Source organism: Erythrolamprus reginae, chromosome 2, assembly GCF_031021105.1.
Source record: "Erythrolamprus reginae isolate rEryReg1 chromosome 2, rEryReg1.hap1, whole genome shotgun sequence".
NCBI classification, from domain to species: Eukaryota; Metazoa; Chordata; class Lepidosauria; order Squamata; family Dipsadidae; genus Erythrolamprus; species Erythrolamprus reginae.
Genome location: NC_091951.1, coordinates 109,480,729 through 109,506,907, shown reverse-complemented (window position 1 = coordinate 109,506,907; position 26,179 = coordinate 109,480,729). Strand labels below are relative to the sequence as shown.

The 26,179-nt window shown below is 41.9% G+C and overlaps 1 protein-coding gene across 4 annotated transcripts; it reads right to left on the bottom strand.

Moving 5' to 3' along the window:
• LOC139160791 (zinc-binding protein A33-like) lies at positions 1 to 26,179 on the bottom strand. Of its 4 annotated transcripts, none has more exons than XM_070739086.1 (7): positions 26,118 to 26,179; positions 24,879 to 25,153; positions 21,916 to 22,011; positions 13,020 to 13,253; positions 6,311 to 6,330; positions 2,582 to 2,694; positions 1 to 1,945 (listed from the first exon to the last, which is right to left on the bottom strand). In XM_070739086.1, the coding sequence occupies exons 2-7, from the start codon at positions 25,149 to 25,151 to the stop codon at positions 1,398 to 1,400; spliced, it is 1,284 nt and encodes a 427-aa protein (XP_070595187.1). In that variant the 5' UTR covers positions 25,152 to 25,153; positions 26,118 to 26,179; the 3' UTR covers positions 1 to 1,397. The 4 variants fall into 4 exon arrangements, with proteins under 4 accessions (XP_070595187.1, XP_070595185.1, XP_070595183.1 ...); XM_070739084.1 differs by having other exon boundaries at positions 26,060 to 26,155; XM_070739082.1 differs by having other exon boundaries at positions 25,991 to 26,152.

Sequence of the window (26,179 nt, the reverse complement as noted above, 5' to 3'; positions counted from 1 at the left end):
TCTCTTGAATATTCTTTAATGCCATTTCTAGAAAAAAAAGCTACTACACCAAGTGATAGAAATATACAGTATGAAGTGAAAAATTGTCAATTGTCAGAAATGCACATTTATGTTTGTTTTTAACATTGCATAGCAAAATGTTCATTTGACTTTATTGTAAAGAAAATATGTAATTGTACATACTACTCTATACTAATTGTATAGATGTCAGGAGTAGCTTCTTATACACCTGTGGCAAGCACTAAGCTATTGGTGAAGTTTTATCACATAGCCTCGACATTCCTCCTTTCAACAGTGCAGAGCTGCATCTAACGCAGCAACCCTGCCCTGCAATTTGCCATGGTTATTACCAAAATCACCTTGTGCCACACAAACCACAACATATTCTGAATCATATGTCAAAGAGTTATAAGCTGACATACTGCTTCTGGCTCACAGTCTCCCATAAATTGATCTTGTTTTCATGCCCATAAAACACACATATAAAAAATGCTGTTTTAAGATGATTTTTAAAGAGGCTTTTTAACCATTATTTTTGGAAAAAAATTAAACACGCTTCATTTTTTAATTTGAACATTCTGCAGCAAAATTGGGGAAATCTTTCTTTGCACTATAAGCTGTCCTTCAGTCTGGGCTTGTGAATCTGTCTGGTTCCTTTAAAGATACATCAAAATCTAATTCTTCAACATCTTAGACCTGCATCACAGAAAAGGCTTCTTTCAATCTATTTGTCTAACTGGAAATCGCCTCAGAATCTAAGACAAGATGTGATACTTTCCTATCTGCTGGTGTTATGTCCATTGCGTTACTTATAGATTATTTTTTAAAGTTTAGAAATAATTTCTTCTTCATGCTCTCTCTTTAAACTTAAGCTTCCTTTTGAGACTTTTTTTTTTGTTCTTAGCTCAGAATACAAATACAAATACAAATACCAGCACTTTTGGATGGCTGAGTCTCACTGATAAGGAATTTTTTTCTTCAGGCAGTTGAAGTACAAACCTATACACATGTATTCAAAACATGTTTACACTTGAAAAAAATAATAGGAAGTAGAAGCTTATACCTATAATTTTCTTCTGATACATTAGAATTATAGTCAATATTTTTGCTTCAATATTTGCCAGGTTGAATCTTAAATGAATAGCAATGATCTTGTTAGATTAAAAATAAAGAAAACCGACCTTAGAAAAGACAATAAGGGATCACTTTAAGTGAAATTTGTAAACAACCCTTCGCTTTTCATTACGGTTGGCTGGATCTGTATCACAAATATCAATGGTTTGAAATCTCAACGAAAAATTGCCAGTGCCAGTTATGACGACAGAGGAACAATACTGTAACAGCACTAAGGCAGAAAGAAATGAAAGTACCACCAGGTCCTGTGAAATGAGAAGATTTCAGAGCCTGAGAGGGTGGCAGATCCTCATGGGCTCTGCATTCTTCTCACCATGACAGAAGCCGGTACTGAAAAAAGGATAGAATTTGGTAGCCCACAACTGGTGGAAGGTAAAGAGGAGTGACATCTCCTCGGCATTATAAAAAGTCAGCCTTTTGGCCTTGCAGTCCAACAACACCCCCACTTTCCTCAGCAAACACTGGGGCCTCAAACGTACCCAGGGAGCTGCCGCAGCCCAATACTCGGAGTTGTTCCACAGTCTTATTGTCCAATAGCCGTTATCTGGGCACAGCCGGACTCTTGCTGCCCGGTCCACATTGTCTGAAGCCACTCCTAATTCCCACTTGGTCTTGTTGCCCACCCAGACTTCCCAGTAATGCCGCCCGCTTTCAAAGGATGCCATAGCCAACACGTTCACGCTCTGCAGGAAACGTCTGGGGCTTCTGGGTACTGTCTGAGGTGTCTCTTTCTCTGTCACTGAAGTCAGATCTTTGGATAGGACGAGGTTGGGGTGGGCCGAGTCTGGATCCAGGGTCAGAACAGTAGGAGCTAGGGGAACAAGGCAAAGAATTAAGTGAGGCCTTTGCTATCGGTTTCTGGTCACAATTCAAAGTGTTGGTAATGACCTTTAAAGCCCTACATGGCATTGGGCCAGAATACCTCCGGAACCGCCTTCTACCGCACGAATCCCAGCAGCCGATAAGGTCCCACAGAGTTGGCCTTTTCCGGGTCCCGTCGACCAAACAATGTCGTTTGGCGGGTCCCAGGGGAAGAGCCTTCTCTGTGGCGGCCCCGGACCTCTGGAATCAACTCCCCCCAGAGATTAGAACGGCCCCCACCCTCCTTGTCTTTTGCAAATTACTCAAGACCCACCTTTGTCGCCAGGCATGGGGGAGTTAGGATATTCCTTCCCCTAGGCCATTACAAGTTATGTATGGTATGTTTGTGTGTATGTTTGGTTTTTATAATAAGGGTTTTTAGTTGTTTTATTAAATTGGATTGTTACATGTTGTTTTTTTATCATTGTTGTTAGCTGCCCCGAGTCTTTGGAGAGGGGCGGCATACAAATCCAATAAAATAATAATAATAATAATAATAATAATAATAATAATAATAATAATAATAATATCTGAGAGCTCTGCTGTATCTCTTTATCCCAAGCCTTCTTCAAACAGGGAAACGCACCTGGGCTGATGGATTTCAGCATCTTTCGCCAAATGATGTACTGCAAGGGTCCGTCACACAGCTCCTTGTACTGTTTTAAAGCCGAAGTCAACGTTTCTAGCTGCACCGATGGCCTGGAACGGAAAGAAACTTAGCTAAACAAGAGGGGGACACAGATATCACAGCACTCCTCCGTTATCAAGTGAACTGTCTCCAGCCTCAAAGCTTTTCAATCAATTCACCTGGACACTACGCAGTACTTTTATGGAGCATAAAGTGCTCAACACTTTTATGGAGCCAATTACTGTGTTCCCGATTTTATAAAGAGATGGCAGTAAAACTGTTATAAAGTGGGCTCAGCCATATCCGTTTGCTGAGTCCACGTAACAGAAGGAAGAAAGCTCGAATTACTGGGCTGGTGAGGGGGGAGGCAGGACACAGAGGTGTTTTTAATTAAATCCACCAACCCTACCACTTCTTCTCCAAATAATAATAATAATAATAATAATAATAATAATAATAATAATTATTATTATTATTATTATTATTGACCGAATTCTGAAGCATAACACACCAGACATTGTGATAGTGGAAAGTATAGATCATCGACATCGCAATCCCAGGGGACAGCAGAATTGAGGAGAAGCAGCTAGAGAAATTAGTGAAATACGAAGATCTAAAAATCAAGCTGCAACGACTCTGGCATAATCCAGTGAAAGTGGCCCCAGTGGTACTTGGCACGCTGGGCGCAGTACCAAAGGATCTCAGCGGACATTTGAAAACCATCGGAATTGACAAAATCTCCATCTGTCAATTGCAAAAGGCCGCTTTACTGGGATCGGCAAACATAATTCGCCGCTACATCACACAGTCCTGGGTGCTTGGGAAGTGCCCGACTGGTGATGAAATACGAAATCCAGTAGAGTGATCTCGTTTGCTGTGTTGTACTGACATAATAATAATAATAATAATAATAATAATAATAATAATAATAATAATAATAATATATTAGATTTGTACGCCGCCCCTCTCCGAAGACTCGGGGCGGCTCACAACAATAATAAAACAGTGTGACAATGTAAACAAATCTAATATTAAAAAAGCATCTAAAAAACCCATCATTTAAAAACCATGCAGCACACTAGGAAACCCTTTATTGTCCTCTGAAAGCAAGTAGCTAAGCAAAGAGGCCAGGGCTCTTGCTTCTGATTCCAGTACAGGTACTCCTCGACTTACAATGGTTTGCTTGGTGACTCTTTCAAGTTACGACAGTGCTGAAAAACGTGACTTATGACCGTTTTTCAACTTATGACCATTGCAGGCACCCCCACAATCAAAATTCAGATACCTGGCATCTGGCTTCTATTTATGATGAATGTAGTTTCCCCGGGATCAAGGAATAACCTTTCACGACCTTCTGACAAGCAAAGTCCAATGGAGGAGCCAGTTTCACTTTACAACAGTGATACTAACTTAACAACTGCAGTGATTCACTTTACAACAAGATCATTATATGGGGCAAAATTCACTTAACAACGGTCTCACTTAACAACAGAAATATGGGGCTCCGCTGTGGTTGTAAATTGAGAAATACATGTACTACTAAGGGAACCATGCGACTCACTGACGCCCGTGATTGCAGACAGTTGAAGAATAAGGGCATCCTTGGAAACTGCCAAATCCCTACAATGTCCTTTCATCTTAAATCAGAAGGGAAGTTTCTGACCTGGGCATTCTGCTTCTTTTTCTTAGTCCAAGGGGTTTATTGACCCCCAGCCTCGAGGGCCAGGAGAAAGCCCTAAGCATCATGCAAGAAACCAGTTTGCAGACAAACAGAAACGTGCACAAATGGACCTAATAAAAATATACTGCTCAATAAAATAAAGGGAACACTCAAATAACACATCCTAGATCTGAATGAATGAAATATTCTCATGGAATACTTTGTTCTGTACGGGGTTGAATGTGCACAACAGCATGTGAAATTGATTGTCAATCAGTGCTGCTTCCTAAGCGGACAGTTTCACAGAAATAAATAAATATATTACTAAATAAATATAAATATACATATAAATATATAAATAAATATAGTACTAGATTTCACAGAAGTTTGATTTACTTGGCATTATAATGTGTTGTTGAAGTGTTCCCTTAATTTTTTTTGAGCAGTGTATAAGCCAAATTTTAAACTCTTGTCTCCACAGAAACCTCCAGAAACCTTTCCTTACACGTAAAAATGTCCCCCTGATACGGTGAAGGAGAAAGAGAATTGCACAAGCACTCTTTCCCTGTCACAGTAAACAGGAAGAAAATGGATGCCAAATCTCCATTGTAATCATTACAGCAATTTGGCAGCATCACAATAAAGCGGAACTACAAGATGCCTATATTGGGATCCAACAGGGCCTTGATAAGTGAGAGATATGTGTCTGTGTATGTTTCCTGCCCACCTTGGTAAAGCTGTAGTCATTAGAACAATTTGGCAGCATCACAATAAAGCAGAACCAGAAGAGGCACATTGGGATCCAACAGGACCTTGATAAATGAAAGATTTGTGCGTCTGTTTCCTGCCCACCTGGGTGAAGCTGGAAAGCTCACTAGGATTGGTGAGGCAAAAGCAAAAATCAGATTAACTGGGCTCATATTGGATCTTTCAGCTGTGGCGAGGGGGGCGTTTGCCCAGGTTCGCCTGGTGCACCAGTTGTGGCCCTATCTGGATCGGGACTCACTACTCACAGTCACTCATGCCCTCATCACCTCGAGATTCGACTACTGTAATGCTCTCTACATGGGGCTACCTTTGAAGAATGTTCAGAAACTTCAGATCGTGCAGAATGCAGCTGTGAGAGCAATCATGGGCTTTCCAAAGTATGCCAACACTCCGCAGTCCAATCAATTCCCGGTCACAATTCAAAGTGTTGGTTTTGACCTATAAAGCCTTCATGGCATCAGACCAGAATATCTCCGGGACCGCCTTCTGCCGCACGAATCCCAGCGACCGATTAGGTCCCACAGAGTTGGCCTTCTCTGGGTCCCGTCGACTAAACAATGTCGTCTGGCGGGTCCCAGGGGAAGAGCCTTCTCTCTGGTGGCCCCGACCCTCTGGAACCAGCTCCCCCCTAAGATTAGAATTGCCCCCACCCTCTCCTTGCATTTTGTAAATTCCTTAAAACCCACTGCTGTCAGGCATGGGGAAACTGAAATAACTTCTCCAGGCTTATATTGTTTAAGTATGGTGTGTTGTGTGCATGTTTTTAAATTATGGGTTTTTAGTTTAAATTATTAGATTTGTATTACATTGTTTTGCCACTATTGTTGTGAGCCGCCCCGAGTCTACGGAGTCTACGGAGAGGGGCGGCGTACAAATTTAATAAATAACAATAACAATAACAATCTGATATCCTGAAAATCTGGCAGGCTAGTCGCCGGACCATTTAGATTGCTAATAAGTTCTGAGGAACTACAAGTGGAGCTCACTCAAGTAGCTCAACCCTTTCCCCAAAGCTCCTGCTAACACACCTGTGCCAGTGTCCAGCATTCAGAGGATACAGATCAAAGCTTGGAGGAAGCCAGGGAAAAGACATCCTTGATCCGTTAATTGGCTTCCTCCAAACTTTCAGTGCCTTGAATACTTAGGTGATGCTTTCTCAGTCTCCACTCTGCTGAAATTATCCCCTTATGCCCCAGCAGGGGAGAGAAGAAGAAGCAGCTGCAAAGGACTGTTTTTCTATTTCTTTCCGGGACACATACCTGACAAGCGGAGTTTCCACCTGCAAAAAAGAAGAACAAATTGAGAAATATCTCACACAATTTGTGGGGACTAGCACTAGTAGATCCTACAGTATAGTATTGTATCCCGAAGAAGGAGGACAATTATAATTAAGTGACCATTAAAACACAATTCCAAAGGGGAGCTAAATGTGAAAGTAATATATCCTGGAGACGATAAACATTTCACAACGTGAATGAGGAGATGAGGTAGTTAAGCTTTCAGTCTCTCATTTTTCAAGGCACATAATTTTTGGTGTCTTTCTGGGCTCTTGCTTGTGAAGGAAACATATACAGTGATCCCCCGTTTATTGCGTCCCCAACCATTGCGAATAGGGTACTTCGCTATTTTTCAACCCGGAAGTCAAAAATACCATCTACGCATGCGTGCCGGGCACGCATGCGTAGATGGCAGCGGCTTCCCTGGGTCTTCCCCCTCTTGCTGGCGTCAGCGAGGAGTTTCCCCACCGCCCACGCAAACTCCTCGCTGCCGCCCGCCCTTCGCCCGCCCACGCCGTTCATTCTCGCCGCACGGGCCTGTCCACGCTGTCTCTCGGCGCTTTCCAGCTGAGTCGGGGAGCGAGTTCGCTCCCGGACTCAGCACGAAAGCGCCGAGAGACAGCGCCCCCCCGGACCCCCAACCCGGGTTTGGGGGGTGGTAGGAAGCTCCCATTGTTGGCGGAGACCTTTTAAAACACTCGCGCGGCTTCCAGGACTCGGTTTGGAAGCCGCGCGAGTGTTTTAAAAGGTCTCCGCCAACAATGGGAGCTTCGTAGCACCTCCCCCGAGCCCCCAACCCGGGTTTGGGGGGTGGTAGGAAGCTCCCATTGTTGGCGGAGACCTTTTAAAACACTCGCGCGGCTTCCAGGACTCGGTTTGGAAGCCGCGCGAGTGTTTTGAAAGGTCTCCGCCAACAATGGGAGCTTCGTAGCACCTCCCCCGAGCCCCCAACCCGGGTTTGGGGGGTGGTAGGAAGCTCCCATTGTTGGCGGAGACCTTTTAAAACACTCGCGCGGCTTCCAAACCGAGTCCTGGAAGCCGCGCGAGTGTTTTAAAAGGTCTCCGCCAACAATGGGAGCTTCCTAGCACCCCCCAAACCCGGGTTGGGGGCTCGGGGGTGTGCTAGCGAGCCTCCCATGTCGGCGGGGATGTTTTAAAACACCCGCGCGACTTTCCAATGAGTCCCGAAGACAACGCGTTTGTCTTCGGGACTCATTGGAAAGTCGCGCGGGTGTTTTAAAACATCCCCGCCGACATGGGAGGCTCGCTAGCACACCCCCGAACCCCCAACCCGGGTTTGGGGGTGTGCTAGCGAGCCCCTCATGTCGGCGGGGATGTTTTAAAACACCCGCGCCGCCCCCAATCTTAGGCTCCTCGCTAGCGCTGCGGAAGTAAAAACACCCTCTGCACATGCGCAGAGGGTGTTTTTACTTCCGCAGCGCTACTTCGCGAAAACCCGCTCGTTGCGGGGGGTCCTGGAACGGAACCCTCGCAAAGAGCGGGGGATCACTGTAGTATGGCACTATCCAAGCAGAACAACTTCTTTCATTCCTATCTGTATGTTATACCTTTATATTACACTGGAAAATATTTTGAAATACAAAGAGGAGAAATAACAGTTTATAGTACTTTTGATGATTTAGGGAAAATGTGATAAGGGGAATTATGTCAAGATTCTCAGTCATCCAGGTAGAGTTGTCTGGAAATTATTTATTTATTGGATTTGTATGCCGCCCCTCTCCGTAGACTCGGGGCGGCTAACAATAATAAAAACAGCATGTAAATCCAATACTACAACAACTAAAAAACCCTTATTTTAAAACCAATCATACCTACAAACATACCATGCATAAATTGTAAAGGCCTAGGGGGAAAGAGTATCTCAGTTCCCCCATGCCTGACGGCAGAGGTGGGTTTTAAGGAGCTTACGAAAGGCGAGGAAGGTAGGGGCAATTCTAATCTCCGGGGGGAGTTGGTTCCAGAGGGCCGGGGCCGCCACAGAGAAGGCTCTTCCCCTGGGCCCCGCCAAACGACATTGTTTAGTTGACGGGAGCCAGAGAAGGCCCACTCTGTGGGACCTAACTGGTCGCTGGGATTAAATCATGGCCACTGGACTTTCCTTTTTTAAAATTTCAAATGTTTCACTGTTTATTCCTGTAGTAGAGTCTTCAGAAGTCTAGTTGTCCTGATGGAATGTTTTGTACGAAGATGTTTTGTACGAAGAAAGCACTGAAAGTTGAGTGGTCATGGTGCTAAAAGTATTATTTGATGGAAGTAAAACATACAGGGAAGGAAACAGAACACTAAGTGAATGATTCAAACTTATGCAGGCTGTAATGTAAGTCCCCTTGATTGTTTAATGTACTGTATTTTTCAGACTATAAGATGTACCGGAGAATAAGACACACCTTAATTTGGGGGGAGGAAAATAACAAAAAAGCTGATTGGCGGGTGGATCAGCGTCCCAGAATACCCGCAATCAACTGTTCCCAGAAGTGAATTTTAGCAACAGGTTCATTGCTTCCCCTCCCCCGCCTCTGAAACTTCCACTTCAGAGGCTTTTTTCCCCTGAAGCTCTGTTTCAGAGGCTTTTTTCAGGACTACATTCGGAGTATAAGATGCATCCAGATTGTCACCCTCTTTTGGGGGAAAAAGGGTGCATCTTATACTCTGAAAATACAGTAATCCCAATTTCCTTATCACAAGATAAGGAATGCTTATGGATAAAGAACATTAGAGGTGTTTTGGGTACAGACATGAACAGATGTGCTCCTTTGTATGCAGACAATATGTTGCTGACTGAGAAATCAAGGGATTTGTAATGAATATTAGATTATATTACAGGTGTAATAAGGAGTATGGGTCTGTAAATTAATGTATCAAAGATGAAAGCACTTCTATTGAACAGAGAGAGAGAGAGAGAGAGAGAGAGAGAGAGAGAGAGAGAGAGAGAGAGAGAGAGAGAAAGAATTGGCTGCAAATTTTGTGCAAACGGAAAAATAAAATAAACCACCTGAATTTGTTAGTTGATAGAACAGCATGGATTTTAGGATGCACAAATGGGAGCAGAAAGGTAATGTATAATATAGAACAGAACAGAACAGAATAGAATAACAGAGTTAGAAAGGATCTTGGAGGCTACTAGTCCAACCTCCTGCTCAGGCAGGAAACCCTACATCACTTCAGACAAATAGTTATCCAATCTCTTTTTAAAAACTTCCAGTGTTGAGCATTCACAACTTCTGGAGGCAATTTGTTCCACCTATTGTTCTACTGTGATCTAATATACGATCTATCGTGAGGAATGCTTGTTCATCAAGCCAAGCAGAAAAGGCTTTGCCTAAGAACAAACCTCTGCCTACTTTGTTATATAAAAGTAAGAACTGATTTGTCAGGAGGAACATAAATATCGAACGTCCTGGGGTACATACATGGTGAAACAAGAAGAGGCAGAATCAAGATTATTAGGTGTAAAATCCATGTGGACTGAATTAAAAAGTGAGCTTTACCAGTTGAAATGGTTTGGCCATCTAGGCAAAATGAATGATTACTGAATCATAAAACAAACTTGTGAAGCTTATATGAAGTGAAGGGGAAGAATGGGAAAATCACGGATACAGTTGATGAGATCCTCAGAGAGAAGATATAAGTTTAAAGAACAAAAGGCATTTTTTGAACTGATTTATGGCAACAAGGGTGATCTGCAAAGATGGGAAGGCACAGAAAACTCACGTAAGTGACATTTAGCCATACAAATAGCCCTTGACTAAAGACCATAATGAGTAGGGTCAATTACGGTCAAGTCTTGCTGTCATAAAGCGGGTCACCATGTGATTGATCCAATTTTATGACTTATTTTGTTTTGTGGTGGTTGCTACGTGTATAAGGCAACTGTTCACTATGGGCCAGTTATGGGGGATGTGGCTGCTGGAACTGGGCTCTAAGTACCTCTGAGGAGAAGTGTCAAAATTTTGAATATTGCTAAGTGACCGGTCATAAATTGAGGACTAACTGTAGTTTCTTTTATTGTTTCTTTTTTTGCATTTATACATCTTATTAGTTTTTACTCCTTTTCTGCCTTTTGCATATTGCTTATCCTGAAAGGGAATAACAGTTTCCTTTCTGAATTAAACAGTTCAATTAGTGACTGTTCAAAGTTACAACGGTACTGAAAAAAGTGACTTATGATCATTTTTTACAATTATGACCCTTGCAGCATCCCACTAGTCAAGTAATCAAAAATCAGATGCTTCTGACTCATATTTATGACAGTTGTTCTGGGGTCATTCTGACAAGCAAAGACATGAAAATCTTTGTAGGTTTTTTTTTCATTCTCTATTTGCTCTGAATGTTTCTTTCCAGCCCTAACCAGGTGCTAACAATGTTCCCAGCTCTTACCAGCTTGCAAGCTCTTTCATTGTTACTCTCTGCTAAGAATGTTTTCCAAGCGCTAAGTCTTTGCAGGTTTTCCCCCCATTGGTCTAACTTGCTCCAAATGATTCTTTCAATCCCTAACCAGGTGCTAACAATGTTTCCAATTCTTACCGCTTGCAAGCTCTTTCATTGTTACTCTGTGCAAAGAATGTTTTCCAAGCCCCAAGTTTTTACAGGGTTTTTTTTCCATTGCTCTACTTGCTCAGACTGTTTCTTTCCAGATGCTAATGATATTCCCAGCTCTTACTGGCTTGCAAGCTCTTTCATTGTTACTCTCTCTGAATAAATTTTTTTGGAGCCCTAATCAGAGGATAAAATAATGTGCTGGATAAGGACGCTAGCCAAATGAATACCTGGTAAGCAGATTCTTTCTCCATTTTGCTCCCCCCAAAACTAAGGTGCATCTTATACTCCGAAAAATACGGTACTCAAGGAAGTGCTAGAAAGACAACACCTTTTAAACTGGAATTGTGATCTTTCCTTGAACAGCTTTGCTGGATAGAATCCAGAGCCAATACGGCTTCTTTGGGAACTACGAGACTCAAGGGGTTTGTATTGCGGAGTTCACAGTAATTTCTCAAGTCAGACCATTTCCCACACAATTTGCATCAGAGAGGGAGAGTCAGCCATTCGTTTAACAATCCTGCCACCGTAGCCATAGCAACTTATTATAATGTAAAAAAGATCACATTAAAACCATGGGTTATCATTCGGTCTCACAGGAAATGGAAATGAAAAGACTAAACGCTCTTCCCTGCTGGGGAGAAGGAGGTGGAAGGAGAGAACGCCAGCAGCTGAGGTTTACCTTGCCATGTCTGTCAAGATTGTCAGGAAATGGGACAGGGAGGAAAGGAGAGACGGAGAAATGCTCACTGGTGAAAAGGAGAAAGGATGGGAAGACAGGTGGAGAGAAAACACTACAGATGCCGTTAGAAAGCCAAACACCTTCTCTCGCACCATGCTGCAAAATGTCAAGCCTAGTTACTGACAAGACAGTAAATCACGCAATCAATAAAGGCAGACATTTTCAGATTGTAAATTAATACATGGGAACTCCTCGGGAGCCAGGAGATAAGCCATTTCTCTAAACTGCCCCACATCCTCCTGGTCTACCACTTTCCCTCCACCTCAGTGTGTAGCACAAACAAGACTCAGGGAGGGTAAATCTGAACTGGACTCCCAAGTCCTTTAAATTCAACCCCCACCACAAATTATTTATTTATTTATTTATTTATTTATTTATATTTTATTTATTTTGTCCAATACACAATACATATAGAAGAGAATAGACATGTAGTAGTATATCTAATGAAAATATATAAAAATAGAGAAGATATATGAAAGGAAGAATATATATATAATATAAGACAGGGGTCACCAAACATTTTACACAGGGGGCCAGTTCACTGTCCCTCGGACTGTTGGAGGGCCGGACTATAAAAAAACCTATGAACAGATTCCTATGCACACTGCACATACCTTATTTCTTTCTCTCTCTCTCTTGCTCTCTCTGTCTCTGTCTCTTTCTCACTCTCTCTCTTCCTCCCTCTCTTCCTCCCTCTCTCCCTTTCTTTCTCCCCCTTCCTTCCTTTCCTCCCTCCTTCCTCTCCACTTCTCTTTCCCTCGCTCTTTTCCCCTTCTCTTTCCCTTCTCTTTCTTTCTCTCCACTTCTCTCTCTCTCTCTTTTCCCTCTTTCACCCTCCCCCTTCTCTCCCCGCAGAGGACTCACCCGACAAGCCTCCACCCTCCGACCCCGGACTCCCATTCAATCCCCACTCAGAAAACGGGAGCTAGCAACTCAAAGAGGAGGAGGAGGCGGGTGTGTGCGTGTATGTGTGTGTGTTGTGCCCAGCTCGGCTTTCGGCAAGCCTTACTTTACCTTACTGAGATGAGATTGAGGGGGACGGTCTCACTGCTTTTCCAGTGCTGCCTTGGAAAAGACCTGTGGGCCAGATAAATGGCCTCAGTGGGCCGCATGTGGCCCGCGGGCCGTAGTTTGGGGACCACTGATATAAGAGATAAAGGAAAGACAATTGGACAGGGGACGAAAGGCACACTAGTGCACTTATGTACGCCCCTTACTGGCCTCTTAGGAACCTGGAGAGGTCAATCGTGGATAGTCTAAGGGAGAAATGTTGGGGGTTGACACTATTGAGTCAGGTAATGAGTTCCATGCTTTGACAACTCGATTGCTAAAGTCATATTTTTTACAGTCAAGTTTGGAGCGGTTAATTAAATTAAGTGGAGGAATTTTCACCTGCAGCCCTGATGAGATCTTAGAGTTCCGCAGTCTGCGCTGTGTCTGCTCCATGCTCTTCTTCAACTCGGAAATCTCTTCTGTTAATTGCATAGAAGCGTTTTCCAGTCTGAGCATGTACTGTTGTTTTTCTCTAGCCAGTTCCACCAGCATCATTCCTTCCTCCTCTCGTAGGATCTGATGAAGATGTTGAAATGCTGCGTGGATCTCCGAGTACAGTTTCCCAGATGTTTTCTGGACAGAGGAAAAGATCACAAGAAGTTGAAACAAGATGTATATTCAACCGCTATCTATGTTTCAAAAAAGTTTTGTGGGCAATGTACCATCACTTTGTTAAGAGGAGAGCAAAGCATGCTTTTATTTTTAAAGCATTCAGCTATCTTCCTAGTGATCTGCATAGCCACAGGGTGGCAGCTGTATCTACGCTACTATTTAATCTGGAATTGTCCTGTCTCACTTTTACAGAGAATCCAGATGTTGCAGTGAATTCATTGCACCAATTTCCCCAAGCTGTTCCTCCGTCTTCTTTCAAACAGACTTGAAGATAGCAATTATGGTGCTATTCTTTGAGCATGGTCTGGCAGAACACTACTGACACTTTTCAGAGCTACTGCAACTTTAATTTGAAGCTTCTTTTTTGGTGACTTATTTCTCTAATTGCTTCCTGTTCAGTGTAGCTGCCAGATTACTTTGTTCCTTGATTGGTCTTTATGTGAACAGTTCTTTTCCCACATGGAATAGTTATAGTGACTTGACTCCCCTTGTTCATTTTCTCCTTTAACTTTTATTGAAAAATATTCCTATATTCTTACATTAAAAACAGTCCTATCACAAGAGGATATGACGCAAATGCATAATTACCACTTATGCAGAAATTAATTAGTAATACTCTGTTAACAGCAAACAAGAGACAGAAGCTGAATATATGGGGTTTTCAAAACACCTGGAGGTCACCCGATTGAAATGGGTCTTTTCGGCTAAATGCTCACAAAAGATTGCCTTTCAGTTTCATTTGAGGTTTTAGAACTTTTAAAAATTCAGATGCCTTAGAAGTGCATACACATAAACCCTTACCATCCTTTGTAATCTTCTGAGTATTTTGTTTCCTCCTCTCTAGTTTCCTACAAGCATGTCAGTCCAATATAGTGAAGAAGTCTTGCCTAATTACATGATCATTGAGCTCCTCTCCCCCTGCCATTTAATTTTACTGTACACAAAATTATAAAAATAAATTACACACTGCTTATATTCAGGGGCACCAAAAGAAGCGCAAATGTTCACCTGTCTCATATTATTTGATCTATCTATCTATCTATCTATCTATCTATCTATCTATCTATCTATCTATCTATCTATCTATCTATCTTTCTTTCTTTCTTTCTTTCTATCTTTCTATCTATCTATCTATCTATCTATCTATCTATCTATCTCTCACACACTCTCTCTCTCTCACTCTCTCTCTTTCTTTCACTCCTCTAGTGTACATTGTCTATGTGACTTTGATGCTGTTAACATGGCTCGACACTACATTCTACAACATCTTGAATCTCCAATGACCTACGCTAGGGTCCTCTTTGTAGACTTCAGTTCAGCATTCAATACCATCATACTCTTAACCAAACTAAATCAGCTAGCGGCACCTGAATGCACTTGTAAGTGGATCACATGCTTCCCAGCTAGGAAAAATCACATCAGATACATGTACAACTTTCACAGCCCCCCCCCCCCCCCCAAGGCTGTGTACACTCATCACTTCTCTTCTCTCTATACACCAATGACTGCATCTCAAACGATCCATCTGTTAAACTACTGAAGTTTGCAGATGATACAACAGTGATACGACTCATTTGAGACAATAATGAATCCGCATACAGACGGGATGTTGAACAACTAACCTTGTGGTTTGACCGGAACAATCTAGAACTGAACACACTCAGAACCATAGAAATGATGGTAGTCTTTAGGAGAAACCCTTTAATCCTTCCACCTCTCACAATACTAGACAGCACAGCATCAACAGTAGAGACCTTCAAATTTCTAGGTTCTAGAAATCTCAAGACCTAAAATAGTCACCTAACATCAAAAACATCATCAACAAAGCACAACAAAGAATGTTCTTTCTGCGTCAACTCGGGAAGCTCAAACTGCCCAAGGAGCTGCTGATACAGTTCTACAGAAGAATAAGTGAGTCTGTCATCTGCACCTCTATAACTCTCTGGTTTGGTTCTACAACCCAACAAGACCAACACAGACTCCAGAGGATAATCAGAACTGCAGAAAAAGTAATTGCTGCCAACCAGTCTTCCATTGAGGACCTGTATACTGCACAAATAAAAAAAAGGGTAGTGAAAATATTTACTGACCTCTCACATCCTGGACACAAATTGTCTCAACTTCTACCCTCAAAACGTCGCTACAGAACACTGCGCATCAAGACAATTAGACACAAGAACAGTTTTTCCCGAACGCCATCACTCTACCAAACAAATAATTCCCTCAACACTGTCAGACTTTTTACTAAGTCTGCACTTCTATTTCTACTAGTTTTTTCCTCATCATTCCTATCACCCTTTTCCTCCCACTTAGGACTGTACGTCTGTAACCTATTGCTTGTATCCTATTCTTCATTACTTATTTGACCCCTATGACAATCATTAAGTGTTGTACCACATGATTCTTGACAAGTCTATATTTTCTTTTATGTACACTAAGAGCATATGCACCAAGACAAATTCCTTGTGTGTCCAATCACACTTGGCCAATAAAGAATTCTATTCTATTCTATTTCTGTAGTCTCAATGGGCTAAGAATGATTAGAATTAATTTTGAATTCAAATTGCTCCTTTTGAAGTGAGCATTATTTGCTACTGTCATTTCAAACTAGCAGTACTTGTTAGACTACCAAAGCCTTTCATAAATTGTCATCATATATTATATATATAATGAATGAAGAGCTAACAGAATGATTACAGAAGCTTTCACGAACTTAAATCTAATACTTCTGAGATCTGCCTACTTCCAACCTTTAACTTGGATAAATTTTGTTGAAGGAGGATTAGATGTACTGTTTTCTCTGATGAATTGGACGACTGTTATGCTTATTATGTTCCTTCACCTTCCTGACACTTTAAGGGTAAATCATAGGCTTTAATGATTAATGTGGCTGTTCAGAAGAAGCTGCATAGTATTTAATATTTCTGACAAGATGTCAAGAGGAAAAGTAAGATGGTTTGAGCAAATATATCTCCCACACCCAGAAGTATGCATGTTTGTATTCCTTGATTGTAAAAAAACACAACCCTTCAATTTCAATCCAAAAAGGGCATTTTCAGATGATGTAGAGTTTAATATTCTAATATATATTATATCAGAATGAAGTACATGGGGAAAGCAGAGTGTTCTTTCATTTTAATTTTAAATTATCAGTGATTGCTCTATTATCAAGGAGGCCAATGTGGCACAGTCATTAAGACTTTCAACTAGGAAGATCCAAGTTCAAGTCTTATTCAGTCACAGAATTCACAATTCCTAGCCAGTTATCAGCAGGATTGTGTTACAGATAAAATGGATGCCCTACATATCTTTGTATTGAAGAAACCAAAGGCTAGAGCTATCCTAATAAACACAAAGCAAGCCAATCCATATTTAACACCCTGTGTAATAAAAACAGAATATCTTTCCCCCTGACAACCTAGTTTTCTTGAGGGTAGGGCATAACCAATTTGTCAAAGTTCATACAAACCGAAGGTTCATGCAAACCAAGGCAGTTTTTCTCCACCAACCTCAAGTTTAGGACTTTCTGTTGGCAAGAACCAGCATTGGTCTTAAGACCCAATGAACGGCAATGCTGTTCAAACGATAGTCATGTGATCAGCAAACCACAAGTCAGAAAGCATAACTTCTTAACCTCAAATTCCAACTGTTATACATTTTAGTGATTTCAAAAAGAAACAATCACAAGATGGAGAAAGATGACAAATATGTCTTCTCCTGTAAAGGTCATACTATCAGAGTGCAGACCAGTGTTTCCCAACCTTGAAGATATCTGGACTTCAACTCCCAGAACAAGATATCTGGACTTCAACTCCCAGAATTCCCCAGCCAGCATTTGCTGGCTGGGGAATTCTGGGAGTTGAAGTCCAAATATCTTCAAGTTGCCAAGGTTGGGAAACACTGGTGTAGACAATGACATTGTGACTGCACAGTAGCCTCAAAACTGTCCAGGATGAATGCTAAAGAATGTCAAGCTATAAACTTGATTTTTCAAAAGGTGTACTCCTATTGCACATTAGGTTTAATCCATATTGTCGCGAGCCTGATTTTGTTCATTTATATCTGATGCATCATTGCATCCAGACCAGAGGTGGGTTCTAACTTACCTCAAAGCCTGTTCATTTCCTCCCGCACCACGTGACCGGGTCAAAAATTCACAAACATTTTTTAAAAAGCCAAAAACAAGATGGCGGCACATGTGCAGTGGTGGAAACCCAGCTTCTGCTCATGAGCAGAAGAAAAAAATCAGTAAAAAATCTCCACCAATTAAATAATAAAAATGGTGGTATCCATGGACCAGCACCATCAGAACCAGCTCTGTGATGTCACCAGTGGTTTGCTACTGGTTCTATAAAACTGGTGCAAACCAGGAAGAACCCACTTCTGATGTAGACACCAATAAAGGGCATGAATATTCTCCTTCAGACCAGCTGACCAAGAAGGGAAGAGCTGGGTATCGCCAAGCATGATGGTTTCTCCTGGCTTTTCTGCGCGAGTATGGTAAAAGTACAGGAACATAATAGATCCCTGACAATCCCTGACATTAAGCAGCAGCTTCTCCCTAATCATTAATAAAGCCCAAATCCAAAGCCCAATATATAAAATTTATGTATTCATCCATGGCTACACCTTTTTTCATTCTGATGATCACAATTACACACTGAAGAACTCCTAGTAAAGGATTACCTTGCCTGCATAAGTGATTATGTTCTTTTTCCCCCATGGAGATAATTACTTAGGGTTAAGTGTTCCTTGATCCTTATTTTGCATTCATCCTTCCAGCAATATAAGGAAACCAGAACATTTACATATACAGGAGAAAAGAATAAACCATCTTTCTGAATCAGTATAACTTGTTTCCTTGGAAAACCCGGATTTCCAGCCTGGAATTCTAAACATCCCTGACAATGGCTGCAGAATAAACTGTTACATGACGTCCACTTGGGGGCTGACAAGTCACAGAGCACAACATATACTCTGCAAAAAGAATAAAGGCTTGAGTAATAGAGTGCATGCAGTCCTTGACTTATAGCAGTTCATTTAGTTAAACCAGTGTTTCCCAACCGTGGCAATTTGGAAGATATTTGGACTTCAATTCCCAGAATTCCCCAGCCAGCGAATGCTGGCTGGGGAATTCTGGGAGTTGAAGTTCAGATATCTTCAAATTGCCACGGTTGGGAAACACTGAGTTAAACAACAGCACTATATTTCGCATTTATGACTGTTGCAGCATCCCTATGAAATCATCCCCGTGATTTACATTTGGATGCTTGATAACTGATTCACATTTATGACCAGTGAAGTGTCCCAGGGTCATGTGATCATCTTTTGTGAAAGCCTGGCAAGCAAAGTTAACGTGTTACTAATTTAATAACTGCAGTGATTCACTTAATAAACGTGGGAAGGAAAGTTGTAAAATGGGGTAAAATCCACTTAATGAATTTCTAAACTTAGCAACATAAATTCCCGGCTTAATAATGGTCAGGTTGAGGACTACCTGAATGTCTGCTTGTTTAAGCAGAGAATGCTATCTATGACAGTGCACAACCCCTTTAAATATGAAGATTATAACAACACAGGGGTTCTTAAGATGTTTTCAGGCCTGTTAGTTTACTCTCTGCCCAAATTTCCTATAATTTCTGATCAAGAGGCAAGGCTCTAGTGATATAAAATTGGCAGCACCTGAGTGATCCCTTCCCCGCCCCCTCCTTTTTTGCTCATAGGACCCCAATGACTTCTTGTGAAGTCCCGGGGTTCAGCAGAACAATTTGATAAACCCTGATCTAACCCACAAAAAGATTGGATCAGGGTCTCCCAAAATGATTGGTATCGACTTCCAAGGATCCAATGAGACTATCCAAGAGGTTGATACTGTATTATATTTGTAGAACTTAGTACAGTAGTCCCTCGCTATACCGCGCTTCACCTACTGCGGCTTCACTTCATCGCGGGTTTCTGAGGAAGTCGATCGGCAGATTTAAACAGCCCACCAAACTCGATCGGCAGGTTTTTAAAAAAAAAAATAATCTAAAATTGTAAATACTGTATTTAAATACGGTATCTAAAATAAATACTGTGTGGGAAGGGTTTATAAACACTTAAAACAATGAAAACTTACCAAACAGTTACAATATAAATACTTAAATAAGTACTATCAGTCGATAAATTCCCCATCACGGATTTCACCTATCGCGGCTGGGTCTGGAACATAACACCAACGATAGGTGAGGGACTACTGTAATTAGTGTTTATTAAACTGTTTTCAAACGATTAATGTTGGGTGGGTGGGGTCATCTATGAGCTAAAAGGTTTTAGGCTAAGGCAGTGGTACAGTGCCACAGGTGGCATGTAGACCCATATCTGCTGGCATGCAAACGGTTGCCCTAGTTCAGCTCCAACATGCGTGTGCCAACCAGCTGACCTTTGGCTTGCACAGAGGCTCTGGGGGGATGTGGGAGGGCGGTTTTACCCTCCCCGGGCTCCGGGTGGAGAATTCTGGGAGTTGAAGTCCAAATATCTTCAAGTTGCTAAGGTTGGGAAACACTGGTTTAACTAAACGAACTGCTAGAAGTCAAGGACTGCATGCACTCTATTATTCAAGCCTTTATTCTTTTTGCAGTACACACAAGACTACTGCGCCCACCAGAAGTTGGGAAACAGGTCGTGTCTGGCCACCAGACGGCCTCCAGAGGACGCGGGAAGCTATTTTTGTCCTCTCTAGGCATTGAATGATGGATGTGGGCACTCGCGCATGCAAGATAGCATACGCCCACGCTCTTTCAGCACCCAAGGAAAAAAAGGTTCTGGGCTAGGGTCTGGGTTAGACACTAAGATATGTTCTTTTAAGCCCCGGATAACCACTTCCCAAGATAGTCTCAGTTGCTGAGCGGTTCAGCAAATGTTCAGCTTGCCAAGACGACCAATATTGCAAATACTGCTTTGGTGACACATTTCACTTCTCTCAAGAGGGCAGAAGCCAGACTATTGGAAAAACTAACAGAATCATGCTCTTTCCCTGAGCCATGTCCACTTTTAAAAACTAAACAAAACAAAAACTAACTCTTAAAAACTAAACAAACCATCATGAAAGAAAAACACCACCAAAATTTTATTTTTGTCCATCGTCCTTAAAGTGTTAATTCTGTATGCAAATGGGGAAAGCATTAACCCTTAACCCAGTTAACACTTAACCCAGTTAACCCTAAACCCAGTTAACACTTAACCCAGTTAAGTGCACTCATTGACACAATCCCATACAACCTTCTTCAGCCTATGGCTCTCCAATCATCTTGCCAATGAATTCATGAAACCCTCGTAAACACATTTTTGCGTTTTTCTCCAGTACAAATGAAAATAGCTGCCCACTGTCAGCCCACATCCTATTGTGGCAGGAACAGATTATGGAACATGGCAATAGTAATAGCAATAACAAATCGCTCCATAGTGCTTTAAAGCACTGTCTGGGCAGTTTACAGAATCAGCATATTTCTCTCAAGAACCTGGGTTCTCATTTTAATGACTTTGGGAAGATGGAAATTTGAGTTAATCTTGAGCCAGCCAGGATCGAACTCCTAGCAGTGCTGAACAGAGTCAGCCTGCAATACTGCACTTTAACCACTGTTATCAGTCCTACATATACACACATACTGTACTTTTCGCAGTATAAGACACATCTTTTTACTTCCCAAAAGAGGGTGAAAATTAGGGCATGTCTTATACACTGTATGGGGACCCGGATTGTGGGGGCAATATGCTGGTTCTGTTAAAAAGTGCTATTGCTGACATGCTGTTATGCCCTTTGTTAAAAGGGCACTATACAGAAACATTTATTCATATAGCCCCACCCATCCACCCCCCACTCTTTATTCTCTGCCTGCCAGCAATTTAACTCCTTGCAGCAAACAGCAGCAGAGGCTGCTTAGCACAAGTCACTGAGTCGCCTCCCGACACTCTGCTGATTGATTGAGGTTGCTAAAACCATGCTAAAATGAAAGAGAAACTAAAGCTGCACAGGAGCAATTTGCTGGAAGGATCAGATTGTGCTGAAATACAGTCAATTGCTATTTAGCAGAGGTTTTGCTGGTTTTCTTCACAGAAATCACTCTGTGAAATATGATAACTCAGTCTTACAGCACAAAGCAGGAAAAAGATTGGATTAATGGTGTTAAGCTCTTTTTCCATCTGCGTACTCTCCCCAGTAATTCCCCCCTTACTCTGTGCAAAATCCACAATGAGAGGTATTACTCTTCTATTCTGCTGAGAGGCCTCGGCAGTTCATTGATTATCTGGGCAGATGATTAGTTTGCCTAGTGACAACCCAGAAACAACTGTTCTTTCCTGACTGCTTTATCTCATTTTGCCTGTAGTTTAAGAATAGTGTTAGAAGGAAAAGTCACACGATGCAAGGAACCCCAGCTTTGATCCTGTCAATTGGATAAGTCTTACAATGCCTAGACTGTGGGTAGTTTATATTTTCTGCAGTTAAGACTGCAGTCTTGACTTGTTCAACTCCAGTGCTTTCTGGCAGATGGCCAAAATGCCCCACCTCTCCCAAATCCCCCACCTCTGATGTCATCTCTAGCATCTTAGCCATTTGCTTCTGACCCTAAACCAGTAATATTACCACCAAGTAATGGATATTTTCCATATTCTTTTGCTGCATTTTCACCAGTGTCTCACTTTTCCTCTGGTAGGCCTGAAGGACCTTTTGGAGCTCCATCTGAAAATGAATGAATGAATAAGTAAGTAAAGCATTTATTTATCAGAACAACTTGCAATATTAATTTTGGAGTCAGTACAATAAAGATTTGCCGTTTCATCAAGATTTCCACCCTCCCCCCCAGGCTCACCTATCCAATGAAGTTACTTGTTAGAGCTCAAATAGCATCTGAATCTTCCTCCATCTTCCTTAGTGAAAGGATGATATGAAAATAGTGCCATGGTGTTGTTTTCTCCTCTTTATGCATTGCCACCCTCCTCCCCCAATCACTAATCTCTCCAAAGGCATCCAGAGGTGGGGTGATAAATCATGTACAGCGACATTGTGATACAAATCCCTGCAATCTTTCTATTGCATTAAATGCCAGAATACAAGTACAGTATGAAAAAGGCGAGATATAAATATGGAAGATCCCACTTGGTGCTGACAATGGATGCCAACATGTAAATTCCAGAGTTGGCACTGTGCCTATGAGACTCTCTTTACTTGTTTTACCACTGTTTCCTAATCAGTAATTATTGTCACCATCTTTGCCAGACACTCCTCTTCTCTCTCTTGCTTTCTCCACCCACCCTATGAGCTAGAGCAGTGATTTTCAACCTTTTTTGAGCCGCGGCACATTTTTTACATTTACGAAACCCTGGGGCACATTGAGCGGGGGGGGGGGGGGAAGTTTGGACAAAAAAATTCTCTCTCTCTTCCTCCCCTTCGCTCTATTTCTTTCTCCCTCCCTCTTTCTCTCCCTTCCTTCCTCTTTCTTTCTCTCTCTCTCCATCCCTCTTTCTTTTTCTTCCTTCCTTCCTCTCTTTTTTGTTCACTTTCTCTCTCCCTCCCTCTATGTCTCTCTCTCTCTCTCCTTCCCTCCCTCTTTCTCTCTCTTTCTTTCTTTCTCTCTTTCTCTTTCTTTCTCTTGTTCTCTTTCTCACTCTCTTGCTTTCTTTCTCTCTTGTTCTCTCTCTTGCTTTCTTTCTCTTGTTCTCTTTCTCTCTCTTTTTCTCTCTCTCTCTTGCTTTCTGTCTTGTTCTCTTTCTCCCTCTCTCTTGCTTTCTTTCTCTCTTGTTCTCTTTCTCTCTTGTTCTCTTTCTCTCTCTTTTTCTTTCTCTCTCTCTCTTGCTTTCTGTCTTGTTCTCTTTCTCCCTCTCTCTTGCTTTCTTTCTCTCTTGTTCTCTTTCTCTCTCGCTCTTTCTCTCTCTTGCTTTCTTTCTCTCTTGTTCTCTTTCTCTTGCTTTCTCTTTCTCTTGCTTTCTCTCTCTCTTGCTTTCTTTCTCTCTGAGCTTCGTGGCACACCTGACCATGTCTCGCGGCACACTAGTGTGCCACGGCACACTGGTTGAAAAACACTGAGCTAGAGGACCATGTCTTAAAGGCTTTCAAAGAAAATGCTGGCTGTGCTCTCGTGTGCAGAATTGAACAAAGGTTTCCAACACTGTTTTTTTTCACTTGTGATCTCTTCTATTTTCTTACGTTAAAAAGAAATCAGAAAAATTTAATATCTTTTCACTGGCAGCCATTTCCTGACTATAAGGAAACATCCTTACAAATCAATCTTGGTCAATCAGTTGGGAATTCAGATCTCTAAAATTTAAGGACCTTAGTCCCAATCTTTTCCTCAGGAATTTTCCTCCTAACCTTTGTCTCCATGGCAGATAAGGATACTAGACAAATTCTTGTTCTTCAGTATTGCGCTGCAAAGAACAACATTGTGAGGTGAGGGAGAAAGAAATTAAGCAAAGGATTAAAACTTCAAGATAGGACTAGAGCAATACAATGGAGAGGGAAAAGATAATCTCCTCTCTCAGCCTGCTTCACCTCACAAGGTGATCGTTGTATGGAAAATAGAAGGAGAAAGGACTATTAAGTATGTTCTCTGCCTTGGGTTATTTATAAAAATAATAAAGTTGGAATTAAAAATATTTAAAAATGGTAAAGATACCATCAGTTGCCAAAGCAAATTGAAAAGAGCTTGGAGAATGGAATTAAAACAAAAATATAAAATATCTTGATCCAAAAGCTGAAGAAAGTTCTTGGATGAGAAGCGAAATTGAAAGAAAAATCAGAAAGTCCGGTTGCTTCTTCAAAAAAGAACCTTTGGGTCTTGATCCAAAAGTTATCTGACTTTTTTTCAACACATTCATAGTTAAATATTTGCTAGAATGTATCTTGACAAACATATCTTTTCTTTTATGTACACTGAGAGCATATGCACGAAGACAAATTCCTTGTGTGTCCAATAAAATTCTATCCTATCCTATAAGATATTAGGCAAGTTTGCACACCATGGAAAATTAAACTTCTTCAGAAATGTGTGATATGTCCACAGACAATGTTTGATAGCAGCCACTTTCATGATTCCATCTGTAATGAATAGAACTGGCTTGTCTTCTGCAAGCCAACCAAAATCAGAAGCCGTGCGGACCAAGAACAAACCAGGATGAGCTTGTAAAAGAGGAAGAAACCTCAGTTCCTGTTTTATTCACTATGATTCAGACAGATAAACCATAGATGGAACTAATGCAGTTCCTTAATCATGCCTGTAATAGGCATATTGGCTTAATTCAGCTTTCTGGGGATGCCTTTGAGTCATTGTTGATTCCTGTGACTGTTTGAATTAGTCCTGCAGCTTTCTTGGCAAGGTTCTTCAGATGTGACTTGCTTTTGCCTGCTTTCTAGAGCGGAGAGACAGCACAGCGATTGGCCCAAGGTCACCTTGGAGGCTTTGTGCCTAAGGCAGGACTAGAATTTATAATCTCCTCGTTTATAGCCAGATGTCCAAACTGGATTCTACTTCAACGTGCCACATGCTAAACATGCTAAACATGCTACCCGCCAAATGGACAAGGATAATTGTTCACCTTGTTGTTACTTACCTCAGTTTTTCTTCTGTGTTCCTCAGAGGCAGATCTTCGAACTGTCTCCGCTATATTAGAAACAATGAAATTGGGATGAAAGGATCGGGAAGGAAACTTTTGCCGACACTGGGGGCAGGTGGCAATTCTGGGGCATGCATTCCAATATTTCTGGATACACTCTTTACAGAAATGGTGCATGCATTCCAGCATGACAGGGTTCCTGAAGAGATCATAGCATATGGAACAAGTCAATTCTTCTTGAATGGTCTGCTCCTGACTCTTGCCAGCCATTTCTGCAAAAAGATAAGAGAGGGCCTAAGTTTCAATTCTATGGAAACAAAGAGTTTTACAAGTGAAACATACTGAGAAACGCATGCTTAGTTTAAACACTTCCCCGTAACACATAAATAACCATTGAGCAGGACTGCATAGCCACACACGCCCCTTTGTATAAAAGCTTCCACCTGTAGGAAAATGTGAAGCCATCAGTAAAAAAAACCACATTTATTTATAGAAAAGTAGCAAAAAGAAAGACAGCACATTTTGATTTTTAAAAAATGGGTAGCAGGAAATATTTTGAAATCTGTTGCCCTCCAGGTCAGGGGTAGGCAAAGTTGGCATGTGGACTTCAACTCCCAGAATTCCTGAGCTAGCAAGACTGGCTCAGGAATTCTGGGAGATGAAGTCCACAAGTCATAGAAGAGCCAACTTTGCCTACCCCTGCTTCAGGTGAATTCAATCTTAACCATAATACAGAGGAATCAAAGCCGCCAGTTTGGCAAGGTTTTTCCCGCCTCTTTGCTGTCCTCCAGTGGCCATTTGGAGTTAGGCAGTCCAGATTTACTTGCTCCAAACAGAAATCGCACAACCTGAAAAAAACAATCCGGCCTCGCAAGGTGCCTGCTAAGAAAGACGTGGCATCGCAGACCCTCAGTTCGCATCTCAACAGCCGCCTGCATAAAAGCAAGCTCCTTAATAGTTTTTCTCCAAAACAACCCGACCCCAAGAAAATAGTGCCAAGAACGGGCGGGGGGTGGTGGTGGAGCTATTCAGATAACAGCCCCAACAGCGAAAGAGCAAGTGCTTCTCCCCAAAGCCCCATGGAGCTATAAGGGCTGGACGATGGGTACCCTTAGCTGAGTCGAAAGTGGGGGGCTTCTCCTCTCCGGCCCTTTTTTCCTACGGGGCAAGATAATTACTGGACTACCGCTCCTTCCTCAGCATCAACGCCCCGCGTCGTCACACACCGCGTTTCACCTTCGCCGACGGACTCGACTTTAGCCAACTTTGACTCCAAAGTGCACTCCGTTTGCTTGAAC